Here is a 13,730-nt window from a genome sequence, read left to right on the forward strand (position 1 = left end):
CAGATTGAGCTTTAGAGGGCAATAAAGAAAGGACTTCCCAACTCTGTTTAGTCATTTGGAGCTTTGAAATCTAGTCATTATATGACTATACAATTGGGGTGTATATGGTGTTCAAATGCTGCAGTTTATTCTTATGATTCTCATCCCCACCATCGCTTTACTACTGTAGTGTGTTTTCTTGGGGCAGGGCTTCTGCTATACACTTAACAAGCAAGGAAACCCATGGAAGGTAGAAAATTCTGCAGCTGCTTTGTCTTTAGTTGTGTATATTAAAGTCTTACTGTATTAATTTTAGAAATTTAGAAAGTTCAGAAACTGCTTATAACCTACCACATGCCCAACCAGATTTGCTTATGGATTAGGCCAGATAGTAACCAAACATGAACCATTCTTAATCTGCTTGACCAGCTTTCCTCAACTTGCTAATTGCAAAATTACAAATGCCAGTGCTAGAAATTCTGGCAAGATTGACTGACAGATAATACTCAAATAATCATTCTCTAATAAAATTCACAATCCTTACTTTTGCTTTTTAAAAATTTTGTGATTTGGTGCTCCTGTTTTAAATAATGATATCCATACACAGAATATGTGTTCCCAATCCCTCAGAATAGAGTGTTACTTTTATCTGATGTGGGCAAAAATTACAGGACTTTTCGTTTCTTTTTTGTTGTTGCGATCACAAATCAATTCAGTGGTTTAGCAGATGCTAGACTAACATTATTTCTTACCACTTTTTTTTAAAGTTGAACATTTTTTTCACACAATGAATAATGTGTTTTCTTGTGAAACATCACTGATTTCTATATTCCATTCAGAAATATTACTGTAAAGCTTGCCATGTCTATATAATGCCACAAAAATCATTGTAATTGAAAATTTCATCTTAAAAATAAATAGATAAATATTCCTTACAATGGCTATTTTTCATTACACTAAGCTGGCTACTTGAACATTTCAATGGACAATGGAAAAACTGTCTCATTTGCGTCTTCTTTCAAACATTTGCAGGGCACTCCATTCAGAAGATCCTAACAGGGAAACAAGACAGTGCAGATTAATTGAATGTAATGAATAAATGATTACATATCTTGATCAGCTTGTCTCAAAAGTAAGGTTCAGTGTGATGAATTTCCATTGTAAGCTGTGCCAATCAGACCTTAACTGGAGTGCTGCTTCCTAATTCCGAGTGTTACATGAATTTGATTCACAGCCCCCCCCCCAATATTGGCATGTAATTTAACCCTGCTGCAGAGCTTCTGATTGTGTTGAGTTAGGAAGTCTTTGATCATGAAAACATTTCAATGTCATTCAGGAAAACAAAACTGAAGTTTTCTTAAAATTTTATCACTCAGAATGACAAGAGGAAGTTTGAAGAACTATTTGCATCATCAGGTGTCACTCAAATTTTCATTTGAGGACATCTGGCAAATGTATTGTTCACCATCTACTATATGTCCTGCAGTGAACAGGAGGTTGAAGAGTACTTACAATAAAACATAGAGTTGCCTTACAGCTGTAATTACTGTTGATTTAGCAGAGTCTTCCTCAACCTGAATAATTTCTAAATGTGTGGATTTAGCTCCCAAAGTTCTCAGAATGGCTATGCTAGCTTGAGAATTTTGGGAGTTCATATTTATATATCTGGAAGATGTTGGCCTGGGGAAGGTTATGTTAGTATACTGGTAATTAGAGAGGCAAGTGCTAGATCTTCCATTTTATTGGTTTTCATAAATGCTTCTGGCCTCCATAACTATAAATAAAGGAAGGGACATTTTATGATGTAATTATTTTATCACTTTTACAGACACTTTTTCAATTCCCAGTATAATGCATTTCTAGTTTAGATTTTTAAGTTGAATAAGCTTACATGAACGTACTGAATACATTCAGTAGTATTATCTGATGCATTTGTTAGTAACTGAAACTGTAAACACATTCACATGTTAAATAAAGTATGAATGTATTCCCCTGCCTTTGGCAAAACATTAGTGTATAGATATGTTCCTGAAAATAATCCCCATTGATTCTGATGAATTTGTATACAGATATCTGTACGATAGCAATTTCTACAATGTAATTTTTGAGATTCAAATATTCAGAAATTTAGTCTCCAAGGCTCCTTTGTAATGGCAGTTTAGATGTTTTGATATCTATACTGGCATACAACCTGAAAGCTAGGCCACAATCTAGGTCATACTGTGTTCACATAATTAACTGAAACTTGGTTTACTAGGGCAATTTGTACAATAAAGAACCTTGGTTAAATACATCAATTGGCTTTGTACAGGATGTTGATTTAAAATATTGGTTAATACAGTGAAGCTGCAGAATATTGTTCACAGTAATAGTGCTGTGAGAACTTATATTCTTTAGTGGGATCTAACTATGTTATTTTCTATAGCAATTTTGAAAAGATAAGTTTTAAAAACCCATCGTTTATTATTTTATATTTTCAAACATATGATCACAATACAAATTGAATTTCAGCTCCGACTCAGCTCTGTTAATTGGTATTTACAAATGCAAGAGCATTTAATGGATATCTTTCTCAGATAAATTATTCCCTTAATTGTTCATGATTCATAGTAATTTGTAAAACTAAGTAAGATATGACCTTGATATATTGCAGCTCTAAATACTGCTAGATTGAAATTTAAAGCACTTGACAATTATAATTTCAGAAAATAGTTTACTGGATACACATTAAAGCATTGCAAAACCATTAGATGATATAGCTCGGTCATCTATTTAGAGAAATAAGAGAAACTGTTTCTTTTAAAATATTTCAGTAGTTTTAAAAAAGGTTTTTAAAAATTAAGTTACCAAAAATACACACTCCCTGGATAGACAAACAGATTTTAAATATATAAATGAAATCATAATAAACTAGGAATTGATGCTGCATAACACAAAATTTGATTTGATTTTATACAGGTGTATTGATACTGGAGGCAGAGAGGATCATACAAGAAAAGTAAATGGATAACCATTGTGCCTGTAAAGAAGAAAGCAATTCATGGAGGAAGGAACAGTGATGGAAGGTGAAAAATGTTCAGCCTCCTTATTTCCTAGAGGAACCTGTATTTTCTCAAAGATTTTTGATTCCAAAGACCATCCTTACTGTTCATGCTACTTTTATAAAAAGTGAGTCCTGGCAACTTCTGGAGAACTCAGGTTATCTACATTTGTCTTAAATATTGTAAAAAAGGCTGTATATTCAAAATGTTACAAAATTAAAATTAAAAATTAAAAAATTAAGATTAGATAAGTAGGTTTTTATTTAGCTTTCATTTTGTAGTTTATACATACCAGAATTTAAAGATCTTTTGCCCATGAGTCCAACAAATGAGTCTGTTTTATATCCTGAAAAATATATTTTTGGGGTGTTTAATTACAGTACATTTGAAAGATTTCTTTCTGGGGGAAAAAACCAATTTGGAATGGGAATGCATTTTCACACTGAAATACACAGTAAAAACAGACTCTAAATATAGTTGAACCCAAGGCTAAATAAATCTGACCCTTAGTTATGGGAAATTTTAGTACAAATAAAGATTTTAAAAAATCTTATTTCTGAAGAATCTGATCTTTACGAAATAATTGCCCATCTTAATTCATTTAAAATAGGACTGATTAATAATAAAAAATGACTTCCAAAAGTGAGCTCTTTCCATAGCTTCTAGGCAGTTCCTTCAACATACTTTGGAATGTGGAATCACTGGCACTCTTTGAGCTTTTGGTTATTTGTTTACAGACCTGGGCATGGAGGAGCAAAGAGGGACAGATTTGTCAACACACAGATTTCCCAGAGAGAGGCCTGGATCAAGGTACTGCACATTCCCAAGCTGGATGTAGAAGCGGGGAAGAGATTCAGGGTAGCCAGAACCTAGAATTTCTCAGGTTAGAAGGTTATAGCTTTGGGTTGCCAAGATTTCTGTCCAGTAAATGTAAGGAAATAAAGGATTGAACTTGACTGGATTTTGCTGTGATATCTCTGGGCTCTGACATCAGTCTTGCCACTCAAACTATGAAAGTTTCCAGACTAGAAGTACAGCATGTAGCCTTTATATATATAGGGTCTACTTCTGCTTCTACAGTGGTGTAATTCTCTGTTTCTGTAATAATTATTTCTTTATTGTGTACCCAGTTAACATTTTTCAAAAAAATATTAATGCAATGAATAAATACTTTCTTTGACAAAGACTGAGCTATTTTAAAATTGCTTTGGTATGATCTGAACCTATTGCAAATTACTCTTTGGAAAGTTTTTCCCCGAAGCTCTTCAAATTATTGATCAATGCAAAATAAATGGCCAGGCTTTCATGGTCTGGAATGCCATGTACATATGAAATATCTGTAAGCACTGTGAGATTTTTTTCTTTACCAGATCATAATTTTAACAGCAGCCAATAAATATAGTGGAATAAGTGGACAGAAGCTTTGGATGAAATAACTGTAATTCAAACAGATTTGATCCCCCAAGATTTAATTCAACACTTAATCAGGAACCCCAAAGACATTTTCAAATCTTTGATAGAATAGTTTATGTTTTGTAAAACCCAGCAAAATAAAATAAAATATATGCTATTTTAATCTTCCTCTAATGTAAGCTTCTGGGTTTTGGCTAAAGCTTTAGCAGTTTTAAGAAAGGAATAAAAATCAGCTTGCTTAACAGATCTCTGTAATTCTCTTTTCTGGTGATAAAAAAATCAACTATTTTCCTGAGCTGGCTTGCAATGAATGTGCTGTACATTTAATATATACACTATACAAGAATCAATAAAATGACCGTCTGTCTTTCTGCCATCTATCCCACCTCTTTCTTATCTGTTTGGAATTGTTAAGGTTCACCAACCCTAAAAATATTCTGGGCAGCTTACAATACATCCCATACATAAGAAACACAATTAAAACAAGATGATTTCCTGGAGTAAAACAGCATTCTCATCATTTATAAAAAAGATGACACAAGCGCCACATACACCCTAATACCAGGTCTGAGATCAGAGACAATATGTTAAGGGACATTTAGACAGGTTTACTATTTGTAAACTTACTTGGGAATAAGTCTCAATGTTCTCAGTGGGGCATTTCTTTAATAACTTTCAGACAGCTTTTTAGCAGCTATGGAGTACATTTTCTTTTAATGTTTTTTTCCATCCCTAAGGACTTCAGTAAGTAAAATAGTTATGAAATGGGATAAAGCTATGATACCAGGTGGAATTAAACAGGTAGTATTTTTAAAGATTTGTAAAAGTTTTTCCAAGAAAGTTTGGTTCCCATAGAAATCTATATTAAATCAAATCAGTTTGGTGGGTGATTTGCTACTGAACTTTGATATCATGATCAGGGCATGGCAGAAGGATTGAAACCACACTGGAATTAATTTATGTTAAATTGGTAAAGTGGCAGCTTTACTGTACCAACAAAGTGTCCTTTGAGAAAAATCTCAGATTTATTGTTTCATAATAAAATAGTACCCTGTGGTTATAAAACTGAAATTTCATAGTGCAGCCTGCATGATCTTGCTGAGAAGTAAGCCTTGCTTTGTTTAAAGAATCTTATCCCTAGAAGATTTAGGCATGAGGAATCAGTGAGACTTATCTGAGGTACAAATAGGTACAACAATAGAAGATTGAATAGCCTTGAATGGATCCATTTTCTTTTCCCTTTAGAGTATCTATGCATGGTGGTGCAGTGGTTAAAATGTAGCTTTGCAGAATCTGTCCACAGCCAGGAGTTTGATCCTGATTGGCCTATGGTTGATTCAACCTTCTATCCTTCTGAGGTCAGTAAAATGAGGACTCAGATTGTTTGGGGGCAATATGCTGACTCTGTAAACTACTTAGAGAGGGGTTATAAAGCACTACAGTATATAAATGTAAATGCTATTGCTATTTACACGATATACATAACTGATTTATTCACATACCTTTTGCTTGTTAAGAACAATGTGCAAACTGAGAAGTAATAACTTATATATTCAACAAACAGAACCTAGAAGTTCAGGGAAGGATGCAAACAAGCTTTCTGGGGAAACCCATCATATAGCCTGTTTTCTATTTCTTTCCAGGAGGTACCATCCTCAAAGAACATGACCTAGCAATTCCATATTATATATCCTATTAATCTTCCCTGTTTTTTTTTTATATTGTAGGCTGTCCCCAAAATGAAGACCGTTTCTGTCTAAGATGATTACTTTAAACTGACACATCAAAAAGAAGCTAAAGCTGAAAAATTTTCCCCTGTCACTATTTGTCCATATGGTATGGACTGTTACCAAAAAGTCATTTCTCTCTATAGCTTCTGTTTCTATATTTACATATCCTAATCAGTATTACTCTGCTGATATGTTTTATGTAATCAACAGTCATTCTGGTAGCTCACTTCCATTTAGTAATGAAATAATTTGTATAAATGAGCTATTCCTTCAGTGGACAGTTAATAATTTTGGAGATATTCTTGATTCATCCAAACTTTTCTTATTTAGGCTGATTAATAACTTTCACTAATAAAAATGTTGGTTTTACTTTTCCAAATTGCTTTAAAAGTTGTCATTTTCTGACTAACTGTCAAATTGTGTCAAATTAAAGTTATAAACTTAAGCTGTATTGAAAGTAAATGCTACTGGTTGTGCTAAATGTTAACAAGGGATATTGTGAGTTTAATAAGTAATAATAATAGAATAGAGCTGAAAGGGACCTTGGAGGTCTTCTAGTCCAGCCTCCTCTTTAAGCAGGAGAACCTATACCATCACAGACAAGTGACTATATATTTCTGCTTAGATATTAGCCTCTTGAATTTAATGGAATATTTCCTGGAGAATAAAAAAGGAACATAATCCGAATCCTGCTGAAGTCATTCCAACAAAGTAATGCTATGGTTAATTGCACTAAATGACTAAAGATCAGAAACTAGGTATGTAAAATATACAGCACAATAGCAGCATTAAAAAATTATTCCACCATAAATAAAAATTTAAACAGTTATAAAATATACACAAGGGTCAGCTCAAAATCAGTGAATCAGCCATTAAGGGATGTTTTAAAACAGCCAATGAGAGAGCTAGACACGTGGATAGAAAACTTTGGTCCCACTTCTTGCTGAGGTTTACTGCTGAAAAAGCACCGTTGATCTTAATTAAAAGTGTGATTGCTATAAATGTGTATTTGCAAGCCTACTTTGTCAGTGTCATTTTCAAGTAGGTATGCACAGGATTAGGCTAGACTGGAAAAATGGTATTCATGAATCATCCTATTCTGAAATGACCCTCTTCTAAAGTACAAGGTAAGAATGGACAATTCTGTTATAATTATTTGGAACATATCTTGTTCATGCAGGGCCCTTGAATATATGCCAACATTTCTGTGAGTTCACTGGAAATGCTGGATTTGGTACAATTTCCCTAGACTCAAATATATACTTGCAATTCTGAATGTTTCTCATATTGAAATAATTGATAAATGGTGCACAGGAAAATGAGAGGAAAGTCACTCTCTATCAGCCCAACCCACCTCACAAGGGTCAGGAATGTTGTGTGTGTGTTCATCTCCTTGAGGTATTTATGAAAATAAGAAAGGCAGGATATAAATTCATAAATAAAACCAATTCCAACTTACTTTTGTGTGAGACAGGGCTATATCCTGGAAATAAAAAAAACAAAATAATTAGCAAGTGCATATCATTATTTATTATTGTCATAAAAAGAAGGAACACATTTCAAAGAACCACATTATCGATGCATAGCAATTAATGCCTTAATTGTTTTCTGAATAATTCATGGATGCAAAACACTTTTTAGTCTAGGCCCAATATCCCAGGAGAGTTTTCTGTATATGCTCTATTATAAAATGGGACATGCTTTTATATGATTCTCATTTATTTTTCTTTCTGTGAAGGATATTCCATTTGATGCATGTTATTTCAAAGCAATGAAATAAATCATGAGATTTCCTAGTTTTGAAAAGTGTATTCAAGTATTTTTATACAGCATATTTTTAAAGACAAACAACATATATAAAGATATACCATTCAATATATAACTATATTTTCCTACTTATTTTTAGAAAAAGTAGCCAGCAGCTGCTTATGGTTTTCTTTTAAAAGCATAGATGCAGATCTTTCTCATAAAGATAAAACATTATTCCTAATCTTCAATAGAATTATATTTTAAATACAGAATAAATTATGAAGACTGTCTCCCATACATTCTGGTCTTTTATTTCAAACTGTCATGTGCATTTTTTTTAAAAGCTGCAATATTATTCAGAAAGAAGCATTTAACAAAAAAAGTATCTTCTTGATACGAAAACTTCCCTGATACCCTCTCCAGAACTCCAGATAGACTTGGGATGAAAACTCTATGCTGTGATATGCTTAAGGACCTGGGTCAAGTATGGAAAAACTAAACTAGTTTTTCTGAGTTCAATCCACAGTTTGATTTACTTCCTTTTGTGGCTTAGCATGTTGTGTAAATCAAATTGTAAAGCAGCTTTTTCAATAACATGGCTAAACACAATATTTGAGCCCAGCCAATGTGTATATCTAATATCCTTGGACAGATGATTAGCAGACTTGGTTTTCCCAACTTTGGCTTTTTCTGGATGTGTGGACTTCCAATTCCAGCATTCCACAGCCAATATGGCCATTAATGAGAATTTTGCGTATTGGTCCACACACCTAGTGCAAAACACTACTATAGACTATGGTAGACTGCTTCAAGAACTGTTAGATTCATCTAGTTCTAAGCATAAAACAAACAAAAAACAGACATTGAAGGGAAAATCTAGTATTGAAAATTCCTTCCAGTCCAACAATCTCCTGACAATTTTTATAAGGCTAGAACTTTAAATCAGAAAGGGCAAAAGGAAGCATGATGGACAAGATAAATGGATGTATGGAGAGTAACTATAGATTCGCTGCAGTCTGTCTAATCTGGCAAACACGAGGAAGAAAAAAACACCTCCAATCCTAATTTTATTCAGGATTTTAATTTCATTTCTTTCAAAACTCATGATTTATTTATAGAAAGAAAGGATTCTTGTTTTACACATGAGTTTTTCTACAGTATCTACTAAATATATGTAAAATACTATTCATGGTGTTAAGAATATTACTGAAACATTTTTAATGGATTCAAAAGAAATATTTTAAATAATAAATGTTTATAAATAATAAATGTATAATAAATTTACTAATTATAAATAATAAATTAAGGGAATAAATGTTTTCTTTTATTAAATATTTGTAATTTGAATCAATTTTAGCCATACCTAAATTACAGCATAAAAAAAAGAAAAGGAAGTGGTTCTCACCAGCATCCCGTTTGCCCATTAAGCCATAGAATTGTTGAGGTCTGGGTCTTCTGGCAATTCTCTGAAGAAAGTGTTCAAAAGGGAAAGGCAACTTTTCCTAAAGCAGAAATATAAAAAGACTACTTAACTGCTCAGCTTCACTTATAAAACTGTGACACCCATTGAACAACACCAAAAAACACTTAACCTAGAAGGATTGCATATTATTTTATTTATTTATTTATTTAAATAGGACTCAGGGCGGTGTACAGGGCAATACAATAAAATGCAATATATAAAAATTAAACAATATTAAATACTACAGCCCAATTCAATAAATTAATACAATAGCGTTAAAATACCCCTAAACCCATCAGACCAGGCTGGCTTGTTCAAATAAATATGTTTTTAGGTCACGTCAGAAGGAGCGAAGGTCGGGAGCCATCCGGAGCTTTACTGGTAAATGGTTCCAAAGGTCTGGCGCACCTACAGAGAACGCCCTCCCCCTAGGGGCTGCCAGTCAACACTCTTTGACTGACGGCACCCTAAGGAGGCCCTCTCTGTGGGAGTGCACTGGACGAAGGGAAGTTGATGCCGGCAGCAGGTGCTTCCGTAAGTAACCCGGACCCATGCCATTTAGGGCTTTATAGGTCATAACCAGCACCTTGAATCTTACCCGGAGGGCAACCGGAAGCCAATGCAGCTCACGGAGTAGAGGTGTTACATGGGAGTATCGGGAAGCCCCTACCACCACTTGCGTGGCTGCATTCTGCACCAGCTGAAGCCTCTGAGTAGTCCTCAAGGGCAGCCCCATGTAGAGAGCATTGCAGTAGTCCAAACGGGAGGTCACGAGTGCATGAGTGACTGTGCACAAGGCATCCCGGTCTAGATAGGGCCGCAACTGACGCACCAGGCGAACCTGGGCGAAGGCCCCCCTAGTCACAGCTCCTATATGATCTTCCAAGGAGAGCTGTGAATCTAGGAGGACACTCAAGTTGCAAGCCCTATCTACGGGGGGTAATATCTCACCCCCCCATAATTAACGATGGAATATTCTGAATTTCCCGAGACGCCGGCACACACAGCCACTCAGTCTTGTCAGGGTTGAGCCGAAGCCTGTTCCTCCCCATCCAGACCCAGACCGCCTCCAGGCACGGGACATCACATTGAGGGCATCACTGGAGTGGTTTGGGGTAGAAATAAAAAGCTGGGTATCATCAGCATATTGATGATACCCAACCCCAAAACCACGAATGATCTCACCCAGCGGCTTCATATAGATGTTGAACAGGAGAGGCGAGAGGACCGACCCCTGAGGAACTCCACAAACAAGAGGCCTCGAGGCCGACCTCTGCCCTCCTGCCAACACCGACTGCGAACGTCCCAGGAGGTAGGAGGAGAACCACCGTAAGACGGTGCCTCCCACTCCCAACCCCCGAAGACGCCGCAGTAAGATACCATGGTCGATGGTATCAATCAATCAATTATGAGTTTTCTTTTTCTTTTCTCTGGTCTTATACATTCAAAAGCCATCACAAGCTGATCTCAAAGGAAAGTGGTTTTTCCCCCCTCTAAATTCAAATGACCAAATTGATGTAAATGTTAATCTAGGATCAAAAGCTTTTTGCATTTAGGCACATGTAGGCCACAAGAGGGCATTTAAAATTAAGAGCTGGAAATTGTCAAGATTTGGTTCCAAATTGATAGACTGGTTGAGTAAAGTTTTAAAAAGAAGTATAGTGGGTTCAGAATGTGATCTGTTTTCATTCTTAATTTTTTGTATCTAGATAACGAACTTGTTTAATCACCTGTAAATTATGGATTTGTTTTTGAAATCAAATCAAATTAACCTTTATTGTCAAAGTACAACATGCGTACAATGAGATTGGCTGAGCCTCCTTTCATGCATCCCCCCAACACAATTCACAGTGAAGACAAAAGAAAAGAAAATCCCTAACCCAGTGAATCCTAACAAATGCACAATCTTATTGCACCATGTGAGCTTATTGCACAGTGCGCTGGCCCCGCAAGTCTATCATACTGTGTTGACATGGAGTTATTTTCCATTCAGGAGTTTGGCAGCCCATGGGTAGAAACTGTTCTTCAGCCTGTTGGTGCGGCTGGCTATGCTTCTATATCTCCTACCCAATGGTAGGAGAGTGAAGAAGTGCTGACCAGAGTGTGAGTCGTCCCTGAGGATTTTATTTTTATAAATAAACCATGAGATTCTCTGTCAGGTGTTGACTTAGAAGATGGTAGCAAGGAAATTTTTTCCCACTGATATTGGGTTATTTTAGGTTATTTAAACACTTTCTGCAAATCTACTGCAAATGTCAGAAAAAGTATTGCTTCAGAAATTGTCAGCTACAGTTTATTGAACAAACCACAGCAGTCTGATCACATAAGTATATATAAGTATATATAGTATCATTAGTTATCTAATTGTAGATTGCAGACTATGGTTAAAGGAATGATCAGTATACTGACTGAAGATTTGACATATACAGTGTCATCCAAAGAAGGTTCCATATCAGCTTCTGACAATCATCCAACATTATAAGGAAGGGAAATTGATGGTATTGGTTGTACAGGTCTGGAAAGGAAATCTCATGAAGAGATGAAAAGAAGAGGCTTGGGGTTTTAACCTATCTTGCAGGCAAATTTGTTTAGAATTTTATTGTTCTCCTGAAAACAAGGACAAGTAAGTAATATAATGGAATTTAATATAGGTAAAGGTAAAGGTTCCCCCGCACATGCATGCTAGTCGTTTCCAACTCTAGGGGCTCTGTTTCAAAGCCGAAGAGCCAGCGCTTGTCCGAGGACGTCTCTGTGGTCATGTGGCCGGCATGACTAGACGCCAAAGGCACACGGAACGCTGTTACCTTCCCACTGTAGTGGTCCCTATTTTTCTACTTGCATTTTTACATGCTTTCCAACTGCTAGGTTGGCAGAAGCTGGGATATATCTTTCCCTAAAGTTCAATATATCTTTCCATTTAGCTAAGCTGCCAGTTGTAGACATTCCCTACATTTTGCAGAAGAAGCAATTCAGAAAAGATGATGCCAGTAAAGAAAAGTGATGAAGGAGACTTGTGATCAGATAAGATGGTTCATGCTACCTTTTCTCAAATAGGAACACAATCCGGTTATGTATCAGTGTCATGCTACATTGGATAATTTTAGATTCTCAACTCTGGTTGAGGACCATTTTTTCTGATGGTGATATGTATTGCTTGGCTTCCTTCAAACCACAAAAGACTTTGCTTCTACAGGTAGAGGACCATTTAAAGCATGTTACTCTGATGATTGACTACTTGAAGTTGTTTATTTTTTTTCTCCAACATGCCCACCTCCTCCCAAAGTCCCAGGCTTTCAGTTCCAGAGTTTAAAAAAAAATCTTGTTTTGCTTGAGTTCAAATAACTCTGAAGTTTGCTATCCACACTCTGCTCTGTCATATGCATATTTCACAATCTGGCTCCTAAATCCATTTTCATAATGATACTCTAAACGTACTTATGTCCTCTTTAAAAGTAACCCTCTGCTGCTTAATGAGGTAAAGAGCAATTTGAAATTAATCGTGTTCTATGGACACAAGGATAGGACCTGGTGGATACAACATATCCGTGGGCGGCCAGATTCTGATTATCCCTAAAACCAGCCTACCCCCCGGGATTGCTGTGATGAGAATAAAATAATGACCGCCTGGTATGCCATCCTAAGCAGGACAGTCATTGCACATTAAGAAGTAAGATTAAAAACTCCTGTGCGTTTACTCACACTAAGAACGCAACAACTGCTAGAAAGCGCCCGGGAACGAGCGATACCAGGAAGCAATCGCTCTTTTTCACCGGCGACATCAGTTTTGAAAGGAGAACTTGGTGCTCCGTCAACACAATCCGGCGCACTCGCCTGGGCCGAAAGGAGGATGCAGAGAGGCGGAATAGAGCGGATAATTCGCCCCGACTTCGCCTCGGCGGAACAGGAGCGGCCAACATTCCTTGGCGTACCTGCCAAAAGCTGGCGGCTTCAGGAATGCGCGTTCACACGGTCAGCTCTAACCCACTCTGGTCTCTGCTCCCTTGCCCCCGTGTGCCCCATCCCGCCATCCAGCAGTCCTCGCGCTCGCCCGTTTTTCAAGAGCAACCTAAAGTTGCGAAGCTCCCCCAAAGTGGAGCGGAGACTCGTCGCTTTGTCTCACCTGGTTCTGCTCGCCTCCGTCGGACCAATCCGCCCAGTAGCTCAGCTCGTGCTGGTCGTCCAGATCTTCCCCCACGGCTCGCGCGGATGATAGGAAGAGCATGACCAAAAGCAGCACGACTTTCTTCATTTCCAGCTTCTCCAGCCGAAGGGCAGCCGAAGAATCCTAGCAGAGCAGCGGCGGGGATGCCGTCGAGAGAAGCGAGAGAGCGCCTTTCTCGCTTTTGCGCCTGTTCC

At 36.8% G+C, this 13,730-nt stretch overlaps 1 protein-coding gene across 1 annotated transcript; it reads right to left on the reverse strand.

The window, feature by feature from the left end:
* Positions 1-981: 981 nt before the first annotated feature.
* On the reverse strand, positions 982-13,623 carry TAC1 (tachykinin precursor 1; the record flags this gene model as incomplete). The annotated part of the gene is made up of 6 exons (XM_081345460.1): positions 982-1,031; positions 3,313-3,366; positions 7,623-7,646; positions 9,318-9,414; positions 13,074-13,205; positions 13,495-13,623. The coding sequence occupies 6 exons, from the start codon at positions 13,621-13,623 to the stop codon at positions 982-984; spliced, it is 486 nt and encodes a 161-aa protein (XP_081201586.1).
* Positions 13,624-13,730: the final 107 nt, after the last annotated feature.

This window comes from Vipera berus (assembly GCF_964194415.1).
Source record: "Vipera berus genome assembly, chromosome: Z".
Lineage (NCBI taxonomy): Eukaryota > Metazoa > Chordata > Lepidosauria > Squamata > Viperidae > Vipera > Vipera berus.